The sequence below is a fragment of the Aptenodytes patagonicus genome, chromosome 1 (assembly GCF_965638725.1).
Source record: "Aptenodytes patagonicus chromosome 1, bAptPat1.pri.cur, whole genome shotgun sequence".
Taxonomy (NCBI): Eukaryota; Metazoa; Chordata; class Aves; order Sphenisciformes; family Spheniscidae; genus Aptenodytes; species Aptenodytes patagonicus.
The window spans coordinates 55,927,987-55,950,884 of record NC_134949.1 but is presented as its reverse complement, the minus strand read 5'-3'; the positions used below and the strand labels follow the sequence as shown (position 1 = coordinate 55,950,884).

Sequence of the window (22,898 nt, the reverse complement as noted above, 5' to 3'; positions counted from 1 at the left end):
CAGCTACTTCTATCACAACACAGGAACAACAGTTCATGTTTAGTTGTTTGTCTGCCATTCACATGCTCTGAAGTTCTCTTCAAACACTACTTTCTAGGTTTAAAGGTCCCTTCCAACCCAAACTATTCTATGATTTATGACAAGCTGTATTCTTTTAAATGCTAACTGTACTCTTTAGTCTTAAAAGGTTGTACTTGGGTGTGCTGCTAGACTTCAGACTCCCTTAACAAAGATCAGTATGAAGTAAGCTCTCTTTCAAACTATCCTTGGAGGGCATGAAATGCCATTACTGTAGAGAAGCCTAGAATCAAAGTGTCTAGGATGCACTCAAAGTGCTAGCAATTCTGAGAAAGAAACACTTCAGATTTGCTTTGGTAGGCATCCTCATTTGGTTAAACTTGAGAGTGTACAGACTATGTAACAGAAAGAAGATAGGAACAGCTGCACTGTTAGGTGAACCAATAGTTCACCTAATCCAGGATCCTATCTCCAACACTTTCATGTCAACAGTAGATGATCAAGGTGGGAAGAATATAAGGAGGAGAAAAGAACATATTTACACAGTCCCAGAAAACTTCCTCAGCTTTCTGAAAAATTTCTGGTGGAAGACCTCCAGAGCCTTAGGGTTTCTGTGCTTGATAGCCCTCACAAAAATTCCTCTTCCACAGAAGACAAGTGTAGATAAACTTTTAGCAGTCACAGTGTTGCTAGCAAGGAGCTCCATAGTTCTCTGCATGGAGAACCATCTCTTCTTCCATGCCTTGATCCTGCCTCTCACTTTTTTCCTTTCCTCCATTTGATACATGAGGTTCTTGTAGAGGAAAAGACAGCAAATATCCATTCTCCATATCACTTACCATTTACAAATCTATGTTACATCTCTCCTCCATCTCTTTTTTCAGGCTGAAAGATCCTACTCTAAAAATACAGTCCATCCTTGTTTAAAAGTTCTCTCTCTGATCTGAGTCAGAAAGAGAAGAAGCTGTAGGACAAGATGAACTGACTGTAGAATGGACAAAGAAGGGATAAACTACAACCCTGCACAGACAAAAACCCAAGCCCCACAGTGCAAGGAAATAGGGACAGCTAGAGGCTATATTAAAAATAGTAACAAATGGAGATTTTCAAAATGGAGGAGGTAAGAAGCCTGTGACTTCCAGCAACAGAATGAAGACTCCCTCTCTACCTGCAAATCTGCAGTTACTGAACAGGTATAGCACTGATGGAACACATTAAGAGGAAAATCTTCTATTAACAGAGGCATCAGAGCCAGCTGAGTCTGAACCAACCACCTACATAAAGGAGAGACTGGTGATAATCACCAAGGACTCCCTCCCACAGGAGGTAACCACCTAGCAACCTTGCCTGATACCTCAAGACATTAGCTGCTTGCTGAGGGCCTGGATCCCCGATATTGCAAAGAGGCTAACAAGGCTCATCTGGTCCTCAGCCTATTACCTTTTGCTGCTTATCCACATGGGCACCAATAATACTACCAGAAGCAATTCTAAGCATACCAAGAGTGACAAGGGATCTCTGCAGAAAAAGGTGAAGGTTACAAGGTGGCATTATCACCAATCCTCCCAATGAACTGGAACAAAAAAAAACTCTAGTAAGAGTGCATGCATCAGAAGATCAAGACCTGGCTGAATGACAGGTGTTGCAGGCAAGGTTTTCACACCTTTCACTGTGGTAATCTCTGATGATCAAGAATTACTGAGCAGTGACTGTAACCATCTGACAAAGTTGAACAAGAGTTCTGCAAGCAGGCTTGCTAACCTAATGAAGAAGACCTGAAACTAGGCATGGTAGGGAATGGTTGTCATAACCTGAAGTTGAGGTATGGGAGACAGTGAGGAAACATCTGGGCAACAGCATGACAGGGAAGGTGCTTGCTTGTCCTTTGTGAAAGCATCGTGACTCAGGGTTCATCACCTCAAGTATCTGTAAACAAATGAATGCTGCACAAGAAACAAGAGGAATTACTAGTGCCTACACAACTGCAAAATTATTATTTCATTTGGATTAGAGAGACATGGTGGGATAACTGAAATGACTATAAGCGTTGCAACAGAAGAACATAGTCTCTTCAGGAAAGACAGGCTAGAAAGGGTGAGGAGAGGTTGTGTTTTATGCAGAGGACTGCCCAGAGCTTTGCCATAGGACAGGTGATAGGCCAGTTGAGTGCTTGTGGGCAAGTGAAGGCGGCAAAGCAACATGGGCAATGTTGTGCTAGGCGCTCACTACAGACTACTTCATCAAGGAGAGAAAGTCAATAGAGCCATCTCACACAATTGCAGGCCTTTACGACTGACTCATGGGTGTACTTCAACTGGAAGGGCTATATGATTGGGCACAATCCAGGTGGTTTCTGGAGTGTGCTGAAGATAATTTCTTGACACAGGCTATTGATGAGTCAACTAGGGGAGATGCTCTGTTGGGTTTGTTCTTCATAAACAAGGAAGAATTGGTCTGGGACATGAAGGTCAAGAGTAGGTTCACCTGCAGCAACCATGAGACTGTGGAATTAAAAATCCTGCAAGAAGTCAGCAGGATGAATATCATTACAGTCCTTGCCCTCAGGATAGCAGATTTCACCTTATTCAGGACCTACTTGGTAGTATCCCAAAGGGAGCTGCCCTGGAAAGCAAAAGGACCCAGGAGAGCTGGTTGTTCTTCAAGGACAGCTTCCTCAAAGCACAAGAACAGTTCATTTCAATGTGCAGAATGTAGAGCCAGCATGGAAGAAAGCCAGCATGGGTGAACAGGGACCTCCTGACAGAGCTCCAATATAAAAAAGAATTACACAGGAGGAGGAAGTAAGTAAGAGGAATACAGGGACATTGTCCAGTTGCGCAGGAATGAAATAAGAAAAGCCAAAGCTCAACTGGAATTGAAGCCAGTGAGGGATGTGAAGGGCAAGAAGGGCTTCTGGAATTACAATGGCAGCAAAAGGAAAGCTAAGGAAAATTGTGGAGCCACTGCTCATAGGGACAGGCAAGCTAATAACTGAGGACATGGAATATGCTGAGGTACTCAACTTTTCTGACTGTTTTTCACTGGCAAGTTTCCCTCCTAAGTTCCTGGGAGCAGAGGGAGAGACCCTGGCAGAGTCTGCAGAAGTGAAGTGCTATCCACAGTCAAGGAGCTAGAGCTAGGGCACACTTAAGCCAGGTGGATACAGAGAAGTCCACAAGAAAGATGAGATGTACCCAAGAGTGCTGAGGGAGGTAGGCTGCTAGCATTGTGAGGTCCCTCTCTACCATCTTCACGGCAACCAAGGGAAGCTCCTGATGACTGGAAAAAGGGAAATGTCACAGCCATCTTCAAGACAGTGAAGGAGGATGATTCAGGGAAACTACAGGCTGGTTGGCCTCACCTTACATCTTGGGGAGGTTATGGAAAAAAATCCTCAGAGGAAGCCATTGCCAGGCACACAAAGGAGAGGAAGGTGACTGGGAGTAGCCAGCTTGGATCTAGCAAGGGCAAATCGCACCTGACAGACCTGGTAGCTTTTTACAATGGGGTCAATGAATTGGCATCAGTGGTATATAGTCCAGCTAGTGGCTTAGCACTAGAGGCAGTCCTCAGTGAACCATACTGGGCTGATGCAGTTTATCATATTTACTAGCGACCTGGACCTGGGGCAAGAGATCACATTTGGCAAGTTCGCAGATACAAACTGGGGGAAGTTGTAAATATTCTGTGGGGCATAGCTGCTATTCAGAGGCACACTGACAGGCTGGAAAAATGGGCTAACACAAAGTGCAGCAAGTGCAAATGCAAAGTCCTGCATCTGGGATAGAATAACTCTATGCAATAGGACAGGCTAGGGGTTGACCGGCTAGAATGTAACTTTGTAGAACAGGGCCTTGATTCCTGGTGGAAAACAATTTGAACATTAGTCAGCAGTGTGAAATAAGTTCAATAGCATTTCAGGCCGTATTAACAAGAAATGTTGTCCAGCAGGATAAGGGAGGTGATTCTCCTTTGTTCAGCACTTGAGAAACCCCCATCTGGAGCACTATGTCCGGTTTTTGGATCCCCAGTACTAGAAAAGCACTGACAAAACCACAGCAAGTCCAGCGGAGGGTCACCAGAAAGGTTAAGGGAATGAAGGGAATGAATGCTATATGAGGAGCAGATGACAGAACTGGCTTTGCTCAGCCTTAACAAGTGAAGACTAATTGGAGATTGTATTGCTGCCTTCCATTACATAATGGGAGGGCAGAGAGAAGATGGAGCCACTACTCTAAGGTGCACAGCAACAGGACAGGAGGCAACGGACACAAGTTGGAACACAGAAGATTCCAATTAAGCAGAAAGATTTTCACTGTTGAGGTTGGTTAAGTATTAGTCTACCCAAGAAGTAGTTGTGGTGTATCCATCCTTGGAGATGCACAGAAGTAAACTGCCAAGGTCCCTGAGCCATCTGATGTAACTAGACCTGCTTTGAGTAGGGGGTTGGAATAAAGACCATCAGAGGGTTGAATTGAAATTACTATGCAATTCCATCACCTTCCCTGTTGCTCTTTCATGTACCTTTTTCAGTCCTGTGACATAATCTTTGATATGGGGAGGGGGAAGGAAACAGAATTATACAAAACATTTAAGAGCTTGGTGTCCCATAGTGAAGTTTTCCTCAATTTGTTAATTTATTCCCAGCATTCTTTATTTGCTTTCTTCAACTGCTACTGCATCAATGTTTTCACAAAACTACCTACTATAATCCTGGAAAATCGTTCCTGAGTGGTAAGTCAGTTTTATCTTCCTATCAAGTTATGAACATTTTCATACTCATCTGTACCACTTCGTAGTTAACGACAGTGAGTTTCATCTGCCATTTTTATACCCCAGTCAGTCATTCAGCATTGTAGGATTCTTCTACAGCTCTTCATAGTATCATCAGCAAACTGCCACCTCGCTAGTCACCCTTCATTTTAGATAAATTATTAATTCTGTTACACAGCACAGTCTCTGGAACAGATCACTGTAGATTTACTTTCCGTTCTTCAAATGATTATTTCCTCAATGGGAACTTTCCATCTTATCCAAAGACAGTTCAGTTTCCAAAAGTTCTTGGTAAGAAATCATTTGTGTTTGGATATCCAAAAGAATTTAAATACATCAATAAGGTCTTCCTTGTCATGTGCTTGTTTACTTACCCAAAGAGCTCCACAGTTTTCTAATGCATGATCTTCCATTACAAAAATCTTAAGTGCCAACATAGCTATTATATTTACTAATTCTACTTGAGAAAAGGATTCTATTAATCTGCTCATTTGAAGAAAGTCTTCTAGTACCATTCTTTACATCGTTGTTTAGCCACGCTGGTTTTCATTTGGGCTTTTTGAAAACCATACTTTTTAATTGAGCAGCTTGCACCTGTGCCTCCAATAGCATCTTCAAATGACCTCCATATTGTCTCCACAGATTTAATCCTCACAGACTCTTTCCAAAAGTTAATCTTTATCTTCTAAGACAACCCTACCTGTCTTCTCATACAATTGTTTCCTGCCCCTGCAACCTCTCTGCTATGATCTTTGTTATTGAAAGATTGAAATAGGTGAAAGGACTGCAAAATTTTTGTATTAATACCATGTTAAATTTAGTACAAAATGGGTCCCCAAAATATTTGCTTGAAATATTTCACACAGAAGGTACTATTCAGAAAAATTTAAATTCCCTTCTCTGCAACTCAATGGGCAAGCTTTATGAAGCTTAGAACGCAGAAATTAGCAGGTGACTGCAGGTTAAGGACAAAACATACTTCACAGTGGCCAGTGTTCATTTCACGAACAGTCTCAGTTACAGCCATGCAACTGTAAAAGTCAAACTGTTATAGCCAATAAATAAAACAACTAGTCAAGAGAATTTGTCCCGTCACCAAAACTGAAAATCTGAAAAGATATTGCTGCATACAATCATTTTAGACTTCTGCAAACTGTAGTCCAATATTTAACATTCACTTTGGTCTTTTTGCTTCAGAGCAAAAACTCCTCTATGACCACAGTGTGTTTTTTCATCAGGCAAGATGAAAAAAGCAACCCTGATATCCTAATTTCATTCATCTCCAATGAAAGAACCCTTAAACTGCGGTAAGAACAAGGATCATCAATTTATTTGTAATGTACATTTTATAAAAGGGACTCGTAACACACTACAATTTTGACACAAGTATACACAATGTTCTTTCTTCCTGCCACCCCCCACCTCCAAATAGTTTCTGGAAGACTTTAATTGCACAACAATGGTATCACTTTTGCAATCTCAGTGCAACACCTAACACGTAAATAAGATCCTTAGAAGAAACTATGGAACCTACCTTTTCTCTGTTTTAACTGGCATAAATTTAAAGGTAAACACCAGAAAAGAAGGGAGAGTCTGAAACATGGCTGAAGACACATATTCTTATCTCCCCTTCTCTGGTTGTTTAGAGACTTAAGACTCAGAATGCCATCACACTTTAGTGAAAGACACAGTTTCATCATTAGTGAAACAAGAGTTGAGAAACTATAGTTAACTAACTTCCCAGAGACTGAAAAACACCTGAGTCTTGTTTAATCAATGGAATTCCTACCCAGATAAGCATGTTTAAACATTTGGGTTAGCCTGGTCATCAGTTCATAAAAAGCTATACAATGCGGGGGAGGGGGGAGAAAGACAAAAGAAAAAAAAACCCAAGATCATTTGAAACAACAGCTTTCTTAATTACAGATAAAAGAGCAGTGTCAACTTATCTGTAAATTTTTAATCTGTTTTTTTTTCAGAAGTGCAGTAGTATGACAATGAGTGCCCTATGTAAAAAAAAAAGCTTACAAAACTATATGAGAGTAATAGACTATAGAGGACATCCATTCAGTCTAATATAAAAAAATCTTCTGCTAACTACATGAGGAGACTAAAGGACCAGCTTCCTACAGTTAATGCTTTCAAATGTTATCTTATGACTATGCCAACTGATTAAAAGTTAGATAAAAACCACTATGAGTTAAATGAATAAAAGCTGTATGGCATGAAAACCATACATGACTTGCGTTTTTCATGAAACCTTTCCAATACTGTCTTTTGGTGAAAAAAGAAAATTTGAAACAAATGGGACTTGTGGCATGCCTGGATTACCAGCATGTTTTCATTCTTATTATTTATTTGCACATTGAAGAAAGTCGAAATCCTTTCTTCCCCTCAAGAACAGTAAAGGAACACATTTCTCTTCCCACAAATCTTTCTGTTCCATATCTGGCAATTACTCATCTTTCCTCTTCTTCCACTCACCACCCCACCCCAGCTTGCAAAGAGTATGAGAAAAACACCAAAACAAACCAGATCTCGAAGATGACGGTTTTTTGGTGTTACTTTCATTTTCTTCTGGGCCTCAAATTCCATCCTTGAAAACTGTAAGACTACATAACACAGAATTGGTGGGTAAGACTGCCTTTTTGATTTGGAAACATGTCACAAGTATGTCATTCTAAGAAATGAACAGAATCCCAGACTTGAATCAAAACTACCAATTTAGAAAATTCTTACCTGGAAGACTTGACTTATTTGGTAGTATCACTTCAGCATGTTCCTCCTTCTCATCACAGGGATCCTCTTCATCAGACAGTACTAAGAAAGCCTCTTTTGGCAGACTTTCATTATTTTCCTGCTTGGATGGTGAACCCAAACAGTTGTCTATTTTCTCTTCTAAATCTGGGACTGTGTCATCCACTGGAAGCAGAGAACTTTTAGAAAAACAGCTCAGTTCATCTTCAGCCGGGGCTAGTTTTTCCAAAATTGGAATAATTTCATCTGTTTCCATAGATTCAGTACTGTCCAAGATACTTTCACTTGGGTCATCTATTGTCTTCTGAGCAGTGGTTTCTGAAAGACCTGCAGTGCCATCTCGTTTGTCCTTTGGTTCCTGGTCAGCTTCCATACTGCTAGAGATGGCTTCTTCTCCAACAGCATCTTCAGCAGTTACTTCTTCAGTCCTCTTTTCCTCGCCAGATGAATCGGAATGAATAGCTAAGTCATTTGTTTCTCCCTTCTCTTCAGAAGAGTCACTAATATCACAGATTGATTTACTTTCACCTTCTGATGGGATGTCACTCTCTCTTTGGTCCAAATGATCTTTTGTATTATTTTCTTCATGGAAGTTATCTTTATTGCTAGCAAGCACTCCATTTTCAGCCTCACAAGCTAAAGCAGTATCAGTATCTTTATTCTGCTCAGAAGGAACATTCTCTGGAGACAGCGTTAGAGGTTTGGGTTCTATGTCATGGACTATGTTCCCTGCCCTACTTTCAGGGCTTTTGGCTTCACTAATTTCATCAGAAGCTGTTCTTTCTTCTTCAGAGTTAACACACAAGCCCACTAGGCCATTAACTTCCCTCTTGTCCTCCATACAGTCTGTATTGCTTAAAGGGGAATTTAAATCAGAATCTCCATTCTCATGCTTTCCATTTAACAGTTTAACTTCAGTTGTCTTCAACAGCTCCTCTTTAACCTTATAGACAGCTTCAAGTTGTTGTCGATCACTCACTCTCATTGTTTTTCGTGCTTTAAAGACTTTTTTCTGAGGTTCATCTGTGCTATCCATCTTGACCCTTAAAAAAAAAGTTCAGAAAGAATTGTGAAGGTAACAATTTATTATCATCATATTACAGTGTTCCTAAGAAAGACTGTAGCATTTAGCACATTTTAAAGCAAACCGGTTTAATTGTATCTACAAAAACAAAGAAACACCTGACACTTAAATTTTGTCTGTCCTCAGAAAAAGTGAATACAAGTTTCTATGTATACTGCACGAACACGTGTATGTAGAGATCACACTATAACATTATGTAGTAATTTTAGACCAGTCATCTTGTTGTATTATTACAGCAAAGCCACATAATGATGTTTTCTAGCTAGAAACAGATATTGGGCTAATGTAAGAGCCAGCAGCCTCTCTTCTCGTAAAAAAGAAAGAAATATTCTTGGTCCATCAGCTTACATTTATTTTATCTTTCTAAAACTATGTAATTTCACAAGTTTCAAATAGAATTAACAACTGGGGTAAATGACAACATTTTTATATCAAAAAGAAGAAAAGTAACAAAAAGAAAACTTCAATATATTGAAAGAATTTCTGAATGTGTCATTAAGATATATTTTTTTTATCTAGACAGAAGAAAAAAGTACCTTCATCCTCCATATTTATACAATAGTTGACTGAACTTGGGTTTTTAGAGCACTTTCATTCAATTTGCAATAATATTTTACTAAGACCATTTGTGCTCATAAAAACTACAGTTTTTGTAGCTCCTTTTATAAAAATTTGCTTTTTCAAGGAAAAGCAGTGGTTTTGCCCTCCATATAATTTTATTCATTCCATCCACCAATATTAAGAAAAATAAGAACATTAATATATAAAAAATTTAAGAAAAACAATGTTCAAAAATCTACTTTATCAAATCAATAAATGGAGTTAAATCCAGCATTATGTAGGAAGTTAAAATAATTTTGTTAAAATACATCAGAATCTTATTTCATTTGTTTCCATGAAACAAAACAAACAAAATCCATAGGGATTTTTAAACTATGTTTTTTTTTCCTCCATGTGGTCTTGTTCTAGGATGCAGTTTTAAAGGATTAGATATGATAATGTTGTTCAGAAGCAGAAAGCAGTTAAGGAACTTGTTATATCCTAAATTAAACTCAGCAACTAAAATCTTGAATCGGCTGATTGCTAACCAATTTAGCTCTACTGAAGTTACTCCACCATCATAAGTTACTCCTGTCTAGGATATGGCTTTTCTTAAGTTTCTCAAAACATGCGAAAATTCACTTGGGTAACAGTAGTTAAAAAGATATTACAGCAAATAGAAAAAAGAAAGAAAATAAATCAGGCAGTTATCTCTGTATGAATTTTTTTTTTTTCCCAACAAGCACCAGATAAGCGAATGTTTATACCACTGATACAGCAAAATTATTACAAAAAGGATGCATTTTAAGTATTTAGTACAGTTCATTTTGCATCTTCCCCCAATCCACTTTCATTTACAGAGCTGAAAAATTCATTAATAAACTACATTTTATCTTTTCAGGTGGGGTATAAAATTTTTTTGATTAAAAAAAGCAGGACTATCGCCAACATTAGCTCAGATCAGTGATGGTTTTGTACAACCAAGTCGTAAAATCCACAAAACAGAGATTCCACAGCCTCTAAGTAACAGTTTGGCTCCACCCTCTTTGTAACCAACCTTGCCTACAAGTTTTATTTAGGCAGCCGTAAGATTGCCCTTTAGTATTCTCTTCAGCAGATTAAAGTTGTCAAGCTCCCTCAGCGTCTCGTTGTAGGTCACGTGCTTTAGGCTCCTATCATTTTGGTAGTCCTCTGTTGGATCCTTCCTACGTTTACTTGGAACAGTTTGTTTATGAAGGAAATTATTTAACATTTATGCATTGCCCAACTGGAATATTCTGCAGTAAGATAAGAATATATATTCTAAGGTACAATATGAATTCAACTATCAAGACAAACTCTAAACCTTACAATCACGACATACCATACTTTACAATTATAAGGCTTCTTTTACACTTGGTTAACATGACCTGACAAAAATATGGGCAAAATAGAAAGCAATATGATTAAAAAAAAAATTTTTCCCTTTTTTAAATTTCCTATAACACTGACATTCCCTTCCACTTTATTTCAGTTCTTTTCTGCATGACAATCTAGAAACCTTGTATTTGAGTAACTGATCGTGCTTAAATAACACTTCAATTCACACCTCAGGACCAGACAAACAAATCTTCACAAAAGGTTGTATCAGCTCTATTTACAGACTCGCAATAATACCATTAAGACATGAATTTTTGCCAGTCTGAACTACATTTTCTGAACAGGATTGTCTGTTACTGCATTGCCACTAGTGGGAGCAAAATGTAACACCTATAGAAACACTGATCTGAAACATCAGCTTACTTGTTTTTAGAAAATGTTCTCATCACATAACCATTTCCAGTCAGATGAAATATGAACTGCAGGCAAGCTGTTAATGTCCTTCCAGAGCTGTCTACATGCTAAATATAGTATCTTCATATTCCTCCAGAAAGAATACATTTAATGCAGCAATTCTAGTCCTGAAGTTAGGAGAAGCATATAAAACCCTCTAGTATTTCAGAAGTGCATGTGCAGTTTTTGAAAGCACATCCCTTCCTTCTTCCCAAGAACTTAGAATGTAAAGCACGTTTTTTCACGTCACTATAAAAGCATGTATCAGACTGTCAGATAATAGAGTACTGATCATCATACCCATGTTCCATGCATATAATCCCCTACAACCAACATGTATGCTCTTACAGATGTATATCTTGTAAAGCCAATTTGGAAAAAAATAGAAAATTCCAGGCTTGGCTAACCTCGAACAATTCCAAGAGCTCCTAATAGGTGACCAGCTAGTGAGAGTCTTCTGTTAATGTAGTACAAGGATACAGGGCCTTTGTATCAAAATTAAGACAGACAAGTAGTTTGATGTCCCGGACTACAATGCTTTCTTTTATAAGCATTGACCAGAATTTAAAAGTTCTTATATTACAAAATTCACAACCCTACTTTTCCTATGACCAAAAGATATACTAACAGATTAATAAAATGTTCACAGACAACTTAAAATCAAATTCATAAGTGCATCACTTGAGTAATCATAAACTATAACTTAAAATAAATTAATATTTTCTGCTCTAGTTTCCTTAATCATCTAAGCACTTTCATTCCTATTTTTAACATATAATAAAATACAGTAAATACAGAGTAAAATGAAGGGCACTTCCTTTTTAAATTTGCAGTCTTAAAAAAAAATCAAACATCAGAATACCTTTATATTAATGCATCCTTTTTTCTTAAAAAAATACTGAAATGAATAATCTTGAATTTCTTAATACATTTCAAAATTATGTTTACTTTATATCTTAGGATATTTTCCAAAATCTAGTTTAAAAACAAATCTCTAATACAGTTCTACAGTGAACCTGTAAAAAAAAAAAAAAGGCTTCTCATAAAATTCCATTTAGATGGCTATTTGCGTAACTCGTGCATATTTTCAGCTTAATCCCACAATCTTTTGCAACCAAAGAGTATCCAATAAAAGCTACCATAAATGACAAAATTATAAGCATAGATGAGATTAAAAGATGAACACTAAATGCTGGTTAACAGCTAAATATCATGTGTCACTGCAGACCAGCCTTAAAGCATTTCCAGCCATACCCACAAGGGAGCACACTGCAGCCAAGTAACAGATCTCATGTTAGAGCCGAGTAAAAGAAAAAACAAATAAATCGGTAACCAGTCCAGACAGGTTTGGTCATACCGGCGCAAACCAATCGGCATTCATCTGATAAATACTGCCTTCCAGTCTTTCAAAGAGGTAAGGAGGTTGCCCTTCAGAGAACAACTCCAGAGCAGGTTACATGAATTCAGTCTTGCACAAATAAAACATTTAAAACTAGTAGTGTTCTAAATGAATGCATGTTTGTAGTCTCCCTTTATACTTAACAATTAACACAAAGTTTAGCTACATTTGCTATGCACTTCCCTTATCTGATGCTTGCGTATTCTCAGTTTTTACTCATCATGTGACCAAGTCACAAGAAGGAAACGAGCGGCCCAGGCACCAAGCCAACTGAGGGGCATCTTTTATTTCAAAGAAAGGCATTTGCACAGAACAGCACAAAATGACTCCTGCATGTAGAGCTAATTGTGTAAGGGTTAAATGTTCTAAATAAGGTAGTAGGTTTTGGGTTGGTTTGTTTTGATTTTTTAAACACAATGATCAATTTTGAAACACCAACACACACAAACATTGTGTATATTGTTTAGATATCGTTTATGAAAATTTCCTTTTTCATTTTAAGCTTGAAAGTCTGTCGTGGTTTAACCCCAGCCAGCAACTAAGCACCACACAGCCACTCGCTCACTTCCCCCGCCCCAGTGGGATGGGGGAGAGAATTGAAGAGTAAAAGTGAGAAAACTCATGGGTTGAGATGAGAACAGTTTAATAATTGAAATAAAGTGATGTAATAATAAATTGTAATGAAAAGGAAAATAACAAAAAGAGAGGGAAATAAAATCCAAGACAGACAAGTGACAACAAATGAAAACCAATTGCTCACCACCAACCGACCGATGCCCAGCCTGTCCCCAAGCAGCGGCACCAGCCCCCCCAGCTTTCCCCCAGTTTATATGCTGAGCATGACGTCACATGGTATGGAATATCCCCTTTGGCCAGTTTGGGTCAGCTGTCTTGGCTGTGCCCCCTCCCAGCTTCTTGGGCACCTCCAGCCTTCTCAGTCAGTAGAGCATGGGGAGCTGAAAAGTCCTTGACTAGTATAAGCACTACTTAGCAACAACTAAAACATCGGTGTGTTATCAACATTATTCTCATACTAAATCCAAAACACAGCACTATACCAGCTGCTAGGAAGAAAATTAACTCTATCCCAGCCAAAACCAGGACAATATCCACTCCTTATTTTATACCATCTACGTCATGCCAAGGTCCCACACTTTCCTGTCTTTTGATACATACACACAGGTATCATTCCCTTAGTCTACGCGCCATCCCTCTAAAAAGTCCGTTGAGTTAATTTCGTTCATGACTTTGGGCTCCATCTGTTATAGTAGTCCTTCAGGGCAGGAGAGGTGGTGTGTGGTGTTGGATTATTGCATGCTAAAGCCAGTTCTCGTTCCATCACCACTGCACTTGTCCGGTTCTATCATTGCTGCACTTTTCTCGGTTTTCATCAAAATTAATTCTTCATTAATCTGGGTTATTTTTACTGTAATACTGTTGATATGGCATTTAGCGAGAGAGAGAGATATATATAAAAAATATATATCTATAATCAGTTAGCCCCCCCCCATTTATATTTCAGCCATAGTCCTCCATACCAGAAGGGCTTTAACCAGTTGGGCTTGCTTGATTGCGCCGCATGTTTCACATTCATGGATAACCTGTGCAATAGTGTCCATGGTCAAGCCCACCCCTCGAACACAAGCCCATCTATATGTCGCATGTCTTTCTTGACGGTGTCATGGTTTAACCCCAGACAGCAACTAAGCAGCACAGAGCCGCTCGCTCATTCCCCCCCCTCCCCAGTGGGATGGGGAAAGAATCGGAAGAGTAAAAGTGAGAAAACTCATGGGTCGAGATAAAGACAGTTTGATAGGTAAAGCAAAAGCCACACACGCAAGCAAAGCAAAACAAGGAATTCATTCACTACTTCCCATCGGCAGGCAGGTGTTCAGCCATCTCCAGGAAAGCAGGGCTCCATCACGTGTAACGGTTACTTGGGAAGACAAACGCCATCACTCCAAATGTCCCCCCCCTTCCTCCTTCTTCCCCCAGCTTTATAAGCTGAGCATGACATCATATGGTATGGAATATCCCTTTGGTCAGTTGGGGTCAGCTGTCCCAGCTGTGTCCCCTCCCAGCTTCTTGTGCACCTCCAGCCCACTTGCTGGCAGGACAGTGTGAGAAGCAGAAAAAGGCCTTGACACTGTGTAAGCACTGCTCAGCAATAACAAAAACATCAGCATGTTATCAACATTATTCTCATACTAAATCCAAAACACAGCACTATACCAGCTACTATGAAGAAAATTAACTCTATCCTAGCCGAAACCAGGACAGATGGCCTGAGGTGTCATGGGCCCACCAAGCTATAAATAATTCACCCTTATGTTGCCAGTCCAGATCCACCTGAGCCACTTCAATCTTAGCAGCCTGATCCACCTGCTGGTTTTTTTGATGTTCTTCACTGGCCCGACTCTTGGGTATGTGAGCATCTACATGACATACTTTTACAACCAGGTTCTCTACCCGAACAGCAATATCTTGCCATAATTCAGCAGCCCAGAGGGGTTTGCCTCTGTGCTGCCAATTGCTCCGCTTCCATTGCTGCAACCACCCCCACAGGGCATTTGCCACCATCCATGAGTCAGTATAAAGTACTGGCCACTTTTCTCATTTAGCAATATCTAAAGCCAGCTGGATGGCTTTCACCTCTGCAAACTGACTCAATTCACCTTCTCCTTCAGCAGTTTCTGTGACTTGTCGGAGAGAAGTCCGTACAGCAGCCTTCCACCTCTGATGCTTTCCTACAATACGACAGGACCCATCAGTGAACAGGGTGTATTGCTTCTCATTTTCTGGTAGTTTATTACACAGTGGGGCCTCTTCAGCACATGTCACCTCCTCCCCTGGTGATATTCCAAAATCTTTGCCTTCTGGCCAATCCATAATCACTTCCAAGATTCCTGGGCAACCGGGGTTTCATATTTGAGTCCATTGTGTGATCAGTGCGACCCACTTACTCCACGTAGCATCAGTTGCATGATGTGTACAGGGGACCCGCCCTTTGAACATCCAGCACAGCAGTGGCAGTCGGGGTGCCAGGAGGAGCTGTGCTTCAGTGCCGATCACTTCCAAAGCAGCTCAAACCCCTTCATATGCTGCCAGTATCTCTTTTTCAGTTGAAGTATAGCGGGCGTCAGAGCCTCTGTATCCCCGACCCCAAAACTCTAAGGGTCGACCTTGAGTCTCCCCTGGTGTTTTCTGCCAGAGGCTCCAGGTAGGGCCATTCTCCCCGGCTGTGGTGTAGAGCACATTTTTTTTTTTTTTTTTTTTTTACATCTTGTCCTGCCCGGACTGGCCCAAGGGCTACTGCATGAACTATCTCCCATTTCAATTTGTTCAAAGGCTTTTCTTGCTCAGGACTCCATTTGAAATCCTTCTTCCGGGTCACTTGGTAGAGAGGGCTTACAATCAAACAGTAATTTGGAATATGCATTCTCCAAAAACCCACAATGCCTAAGAAGGGGTTGTGGGGGCACAGCTGTTATTTTGTTAATCACATCCATTGGGATCTGATGACATCCTTCTTGCCATTTTATTCCTAAAAACTGGATCTCCAGTGCACGTCCTTTGACCTTACTTTGTTTTATGGAAAAAACGGCCTTCAGAAGGATTTGAACTATTTTCTTCCCTTTCTCAAAAACCTCTTCTGCTGTGTTGCCCCATATGACAATGTCATCAATGTATTGCAGGTGTTCTGGAGCTTCACCCTGTTCCAGTGCAGTCTGGATCAGTCCATGACAAATGGTAGGGCTGTGTTTCCACCCCTGGGGCAGTCGATTCCAGGTGTACTGGATGCCCCTTCAAGTGAAAGCAAACTGCGGCCTGCACTCTGCTGCCAAAGGGATTGAGAAAAACGCATTAGCGATATCAATTGTGGCATACCACTTGGCTGCCTTTGACTCCAGTTCCTATTGAAGTTCTAGCATGTCTGGCACAGCAGCACTCAGCAGCAGTGTGACTTCATTCAGGCCACAATAGTCTACTGTCAGTCTCCACTCTCCATTAGACTTTCACATTGGCCATCTGGGACTGTTAAAGGGTGAGCGAGTCTTGCTGATCACTCCTTGGCTCTCCAGTCGATGAATCAGCTTATGGATAGGAATCAGGGAGTCTCAGTTGGTGCGGTATTGCTGCCAGTGCACCGTTGCGGTGGTGATCGGCACCTGTTGTTCTTCGACCCTCAGCAACCCCACAATAGAAGGGTCCTTTGAGAGACCGGGCAAGGTAGACAGGTGTTTAACTTCTTCTGTCTCCAAGGCAGCTAATACCAAAAGCCCACCGGTACCCTTTTGGGTCCTTGAAATACCCTTTCCTGAGGTAGTCTATGCCAAGGATGCACGGAGCCTCTGGGCCAGTCACAATGGGGTGCTTTTGCCACTCATTCCCAGTTAGGCTCACTTCAGCCTTCAATACAGTTAGGTGTTGGGATCTCACTGTCACTCCAGAAATACAGATGAGTTCTGCCCCTTTATAGCTTGATGGCACTAGGGTACACTCTGCACTAATGTCCACTAGAGCCTTATACTCCTGTGGGTCTGGTGTGCCAGACCATCAAATCCACACAGTCCAGTAAACCCGGTTGTCCCTTTCCTCCACCTGGCTGGAGGCAGGGCCCCTCTAGTCCTGGTCATAGTATTCACTACTCACTTCTTGTAAATAGAAGTCAGAAGTCCCTTCATTAAGATCAGGAGTAAGATCAGCCCTTCTACTCTGTCTGGGGAACTGACCACTGGAGACCGGAGCAGCAATTTTCCTGGAAGAACCCCCTTTTGTGACTGTTTTTCCCTGCAACTCACATACCCGTGCCTCTAGGGTTGAGGTGGATTTTCCATCCCACTTCCTTATGTCCTCTCCATGGTCATGCAGGTAAAACCACAGGGTGGCCCGTGGTGTGTACCCACTATATCCTCCCTCTTGAGCAGAGGGACGCTTACTCCTAATAGCTGAGATATTGGTCTGTACAGCTGGGAAGTAGGATCTGTGCTCTTTGAGTTGCTGGACCAGTTTTTCCACAGTCGAGATGAGGGAGGAAGGGAGACTTTCTTCATATTACCAGAGTTGGCCAGCCAATTCATCCGCTGTTTGTCCCTCTCCGCCTCTCCAGGTGTATGCCAGTGAGTTGGCTTACAACAGTGGTGCACTCCATACAAACTTCCACCACATGGCTCGTGTGCACTTAACTTCATCTGGATCTTTGGATAACTGCTTGTTGTCCAGGTCATCATAAATCACCTCCAGCATGGCTAATTCCCTCAGGTACTGGATACCTCTCTCCATGGTGGTCCACTTGCCTGAGTGACATATAACATCTTCCTTGAAGGGATACCTTTCCTTCACGCCTGACAGGAGTCACCTCCAGAGGCTGAGGGCTTGTGCCCCTTTTCCAATTGCTTTGTCAATGCCCCCTTCCCTAGAAAGGGATCCTAGCTGCTTGGCTTCCTTACCCTCTAATTCCAGGCTACTGGCCCCCTTAACCCAGCGTCAGAGCAGCCAGGTGACAATGTGCTCGCCTGGGCGACAGCAGAAATCCTTTCGCATATCTCGCAGCTCACTCAGGGATAGGGTAGTTACCGTCTTGTTTATGAGTTCTTCCTCTCCCTCCAAGGAAGAGGACTCCCACCGAGTACTTCCTTGGGGGGAAGCGGGGAATTCTTCCTCTTCCTCCTCCTGTTCTTGTGATGGCCCTGTTTTAGAGTAGTCTGCCTCCTCACTGGTGGGGCAGTATGCTTCTTCCTCCTGCTCCCTCTTAGCTGCTTCTTCCCTTACTAAACTTCCGCTTCCAGTATTTCTTCTTCTGTATAGGGGCGACTGATACTGGCACAGGTTGGTTCTCTGGTTCAGCTGCAGGGCCTGTCGCTGCGGTTGGAGTAGCCACAGTGCCTGTCATTTTGTTGTCAGATCCAGGGACCTTCTCTTCCCCTTGAGGGTACTGAATAGGGTTGTACAGGGCTCAGCAGGCATGAGCCAGGCCTCAGCACACTGGAGTGATTTGTGTCTCTCTGGAGTTGCCAGGATGACAGCATACTTTTTTCAAATACCTTGCTAGTTTTTCAGGATTCTACACTTGTTCAGGGGTGAAGTTTCAAAACACTGGAGGTGCTCACTGTCCTAGGTACTTGCCTGTACTATCCCACACACCCTGCCACTCATAACTATCCAGCCTTGGGGTAGATCTCTGGGTGGTATTCTTAAATAGTCATTTAACCTTAAACAAGACCTGAAACACATTCAGGAGTAGGAGCAATAGGAACATGCTGGTTTGAACATCCCAAGGATATTCAAGATTCCTATTGTAACTAGCCTGGAGGAGAAGGGGAAGGTGAAGGATGATGTCTCCCCCATAAATTGTCTCTCTGAGGAGAAAAGATAAAAAGTGTAATTATTAATAGGTTCCGAGAGATGGCTCCCAAAGTACAGAGATTACAGCAGTGCTGAGTACGAATACCAGATTAGTCTCACAACCAGCCATTTTATCATAACATAAACCAGTGTTACAAAGTACAGCAAAATGATAACCTTGACCCAGCTCCCAGAGGCGATAAACAGCACAACAGAGAACATATACAGCAAGTAAGGTGTTACATAACACAACTCTGAGAACAAGTGCAACAAACTTGAGAGAAAATTAATCAACATTGTGACCAGCAATTATCAAACTAATATAATGACTGTTTATAACAAATTTGTTCTAACGCGTTCTGGTCAGATTCGTCGTTATCTCAACCCATCGTGCCCCATGCTGGGCGCCAAAAAGGACTGTCGTGGTTTAACCTCAGTCAGCAACTAAGCACCACACAGCTACTTGCTCACTTCCCCCGCCCCAGTGGGATGGGGGAGAGAATCGAAGAGTAAAAGTGAGAAAACTCATGGGTTGAGATGAGAACAGTTTAATAATTGAAATAAAATGATGTAATAATAAATTGTAATGAAAAGGAAAATAACAAAAAGAAAGAGAAATAAAATCCAAGACAGACAAGTGACACAAATGAAAAACAATTGCTCACCACCAACCGACCAATGCCCAGCCTGTCCCCGAGCACGGCCCCCCCCCCAGCTTTCCTCTAGTTTATATGCTGAGCATGACGTCACATGGTATGGAATATCCCTTTGGCCAGTTTGGGTCAGCTGTCCTGGCTGTGCCCCCTCCCAGCTTCTTGTGCACCTCCAGCCTTCTCAGTCAGTAGAGCATGGGAAGCTGAAAAGTCCTTGACTAGCGTAAGCACTACTTAGCAACAACTAAAACATCGGTGTGTTATCAACATTATTCTCATACTAAATCCAAAACAGCACTGTACCAGCTACTAAGAAAAAAATTAACTCTATCCCCGCCGAAACCAGGACAAAGTCATATATGCTTCAGCATGAGAGACACAAACACACCATTAGGCACCTCCCTCCAATAATATTTGGAGATTTCTCTCTCATGACCAAATGTGTGCTACATGGCAAAACCAAAATGTGCCAGTACAGCTAGGAATACACGAAAGACTCCTCTCTCAGCCGATTACAAAGTTTTCCCTCTATTCCCTTATTTTTTTATTATTATTACTCTGTAGAGAGATCGGAGGTCTAAAGCAACAGAGGAAGGTATTAGCTTAGCTGATAACCGTGTGCTCCTATGAGCAGCCCAAGAGCTGCTCGAAACGTTAGCCAATCAGCAAGCAACTGCCTGAATCCTGCCTGGTAACAGGCAGCAGACAAAGAGAAGGTCATGGAAACATGCGGGAGTTGTGGGGAAGCTGGAATCTAAACAATAGTGCACAATGGGGTTTGCATAATATAATCAGTCTAGAACAGCATTGGCACAGGGTTCCTGGAGTGCACACAGTACCAGCCAAAAGCACCACAACCATAAAACATTTGCCAAAGCACAAGAACTACATGGAGGAAGTAAAGCCTTTGATCATGAAAATCAGTGCTCAAATATGCAAGTTTGCTCAAAATGTAGCATAGCCAAATCAAGGAAAACGAGGCAGCAAATGGCCAGGAGTATTTTGTTCTAGATGGAGAGTCCCAGAGAATGGAAGTGGTGAACAGAACCTACCTTTTAAGTAGTGGTTCATAAAAAGCAGTTTTCAGTTGAAATCCTCTATAGCAATGTTGATATAATTTGTCAGAAATTTAAAAACTATTTTTGAAGAAGAAAAAAATAACCCTTTGTGATCTATTCTTACAGAATGTGCTGAAATAATGTGCCAATAATTTGTTTTTCTTCCACTAATACAAGTCTGCTTATCTGACTGAATGCAAGATACACACCACCAGCCTACTGAGATCCACATACAATTATGCCTTTATTTTAAAATGTAATAAGCAAAACAGAAGACGTATGGTAAGTGCAAATAATATTTTTCTAGCACACTATAGATGACTTGAATTTTCCTCCCTTTTAGGCTTAATTATGTTAGTGTTGGCTGAACAAAGTGAAAGAAGAATGTGCCATTTTCTAAGAAAAAATTACGTCACCATCCAGTCCTATTTCACCTAGTGCACATACAGCAAAACAAGGTCCACTGTGATTAAAAAAAAAATCTTTCGCTTATGCCCGCCTCCCCCCCCCCCCCCCCACCCCGTGTTTAACATCCAGTATTGAGGTTCGCGGTTTAAGAAACAAGCGGCATTTCCCCCTGCAGCATAGCCCTGTAATTTCGCAAGCGCGCCCGAGGGGGGAGCCCGCTGCGGCCCCGCGCCCCCTCTGCATCCCCTCCCCGCGGGACGCGCCAGCCCGCAGCCCTCGCCTCGGCACTGCGGGGGAACGGACGCGAGCCCCCGTGTCCGATTGGCTGGAAGGAGCAGCTGCACGGCAGCCAATCAGACAGCAGCTCCTTAAATTCCACCCAGCAACAAAACCCCCACGAGGCCGTCGGCAAGAAGTCGGCCAGGGCACGAACACGAACATGGGGGCCCACGGCGCAGGCGAGCAGGTTTGCGTTCAACTAACGAAGTTTTCCAAAGAGCTGGTAAATGACATAAGAAAAAGTGAAGGGTTTTCAGTTTGAGACCTGGAGCTGCACAAAAGCGCTAACCCACGCGTGCACTGCACAGCTGCAATAACGATTCGGTGTTTAACGTGCAGGAGCATTTTTAGGCTATTTTAAGACTACTGAATTTCTGTGATGTTAAACGTTAAATCAAAAAAACTGCTGAGATCCAACCCGGATTGAAGTATGGCAGCCGGTAACCTTTCCTTCCTTCAAATACTGTGCAGTGCCCGTGCTTTTCTAGTGTCCCAACAGAAGCATCAAAATCGATGTTTTTCTCGCAAGTGCAATATGACTTCTGCCTTGAAAGTAGAGGCCGTTCTCCCCCACCCTTGTGAACTGCCTTTTGAAGAACCCGTTCAATAACACATTAAGTCCACAGGTGTATCTATGTCTAAGAAAAACACCCAAATGTATGGTTATGGACTTGGTAAACCAGAGTAAATTCACGGTACAGTTTCAAACAGGTTGTATGGTCTTGTGTACTGTACTTGATCAACAAGTTCATGTACAAACTTGAACTACGCTCTCGTCACTTTGGCATCACAGTGAATTCACCAGTTGTCCTGTGTCTCCTCTACCTCCAGAGGATACCGCCTTTGCCTTTGGCTCATGAACCCATTTCTCATACTAAATTAGTAATTTTAGAGTTCTTTTCCCATGAGGCTGCCATGCCTCATGGGGAAAATGGATTCCTCATGGGAAAAAAGGACTGTCAGGTCCATTTATACAACTAAGATCTTTCATCCGCTGGTGGTTTTGCAGAATTGTCCTTACACAGTTCATCAGTTTATGCCTTGATAACTACTACACATAAAACGCATACTTTTGAAGATGGAAGAACAGAAAACAAGTGAGAAACTTTCCTAGACAACTTTTAATTAAAATACACAATCCAGTTAGCCTTATACAAGCAACTCAAGTGCCTTAGAAACACCCGCTCTTCAGCATGGGAAGCTTAAGCTCATTCTCCAAGAAGAGTTTTGTCTTTTTCTGTAAACTAAATTTTAACAGCCATTTAGGTCATTAAACCAGTAAAACTGCTTGAGTGGAACTCAGCCAGAGCAACAGTGGTAGATACTGTGTTTTCTTACTTCCCACAAGTGTTAGATTTCAACTTTTATCAGCAACTCAAAACATAAGCTTTCAATTCAGCTGTGAGATCTCCAAACACTAAACAAGTACTGCTGTTTGAAGTATCTGTAACAGCAAAATTCAGCTTTCTTACAGATTGATTTTTTAGCACAAGCTAAAGCACTAAGCATGTTTCTTTCTGTAAAAAAAGGATTTACTGAAGTTTTATAGAAAGTTGAATTTGTGCATTTTAAGATACATTTGTGGAATATTTTTATTATACACAGTTTAAATGTTATACTGCAGTTCCATCTTTGGCACAGGATTAACAGTTACTGTTATCCTTAAATATGAGGAGGAGCTAATAATTCCATAGAAGTGGACACTAACTGCCAGAACACATCTACAATTAAAAAAATTTATCCAACTTCTGATATTCCAAACTTAAAACCTG

The 22,898-nt window shown here is 41.4% G+C and overlaps 1 protein-coding gene across 9 annotated transcripts in view; it reads right to left on the bottom strand.

Annotated features, from left to right (window-relative positions):
* Positions 1–22,898, bottom strand: part of ATF7IP (activating transcription factor 7 interacting protein) — a 122,534-nt gene that overhangs the window by 51,629 nt on the left and 48,007 nt on the right. For all 9 annotated transcript variants that reach the window (XM_076336387.1, XM_076336437.1, XM_076336409.1 and 6 more), the window contains one exon: positions 7,531–8,591. In XM_076336387.1, coding sequence (XP_076192502.1) covers positions 7,531–8,584 — 1,054 coding nt within the window. In that variant the 5' untranslated portion in view covers positions 8,585–8,591. Of the gene's footprint in view, positions 1–7,530; positions 8,592–22,898 lie in introns of those variants that run through there.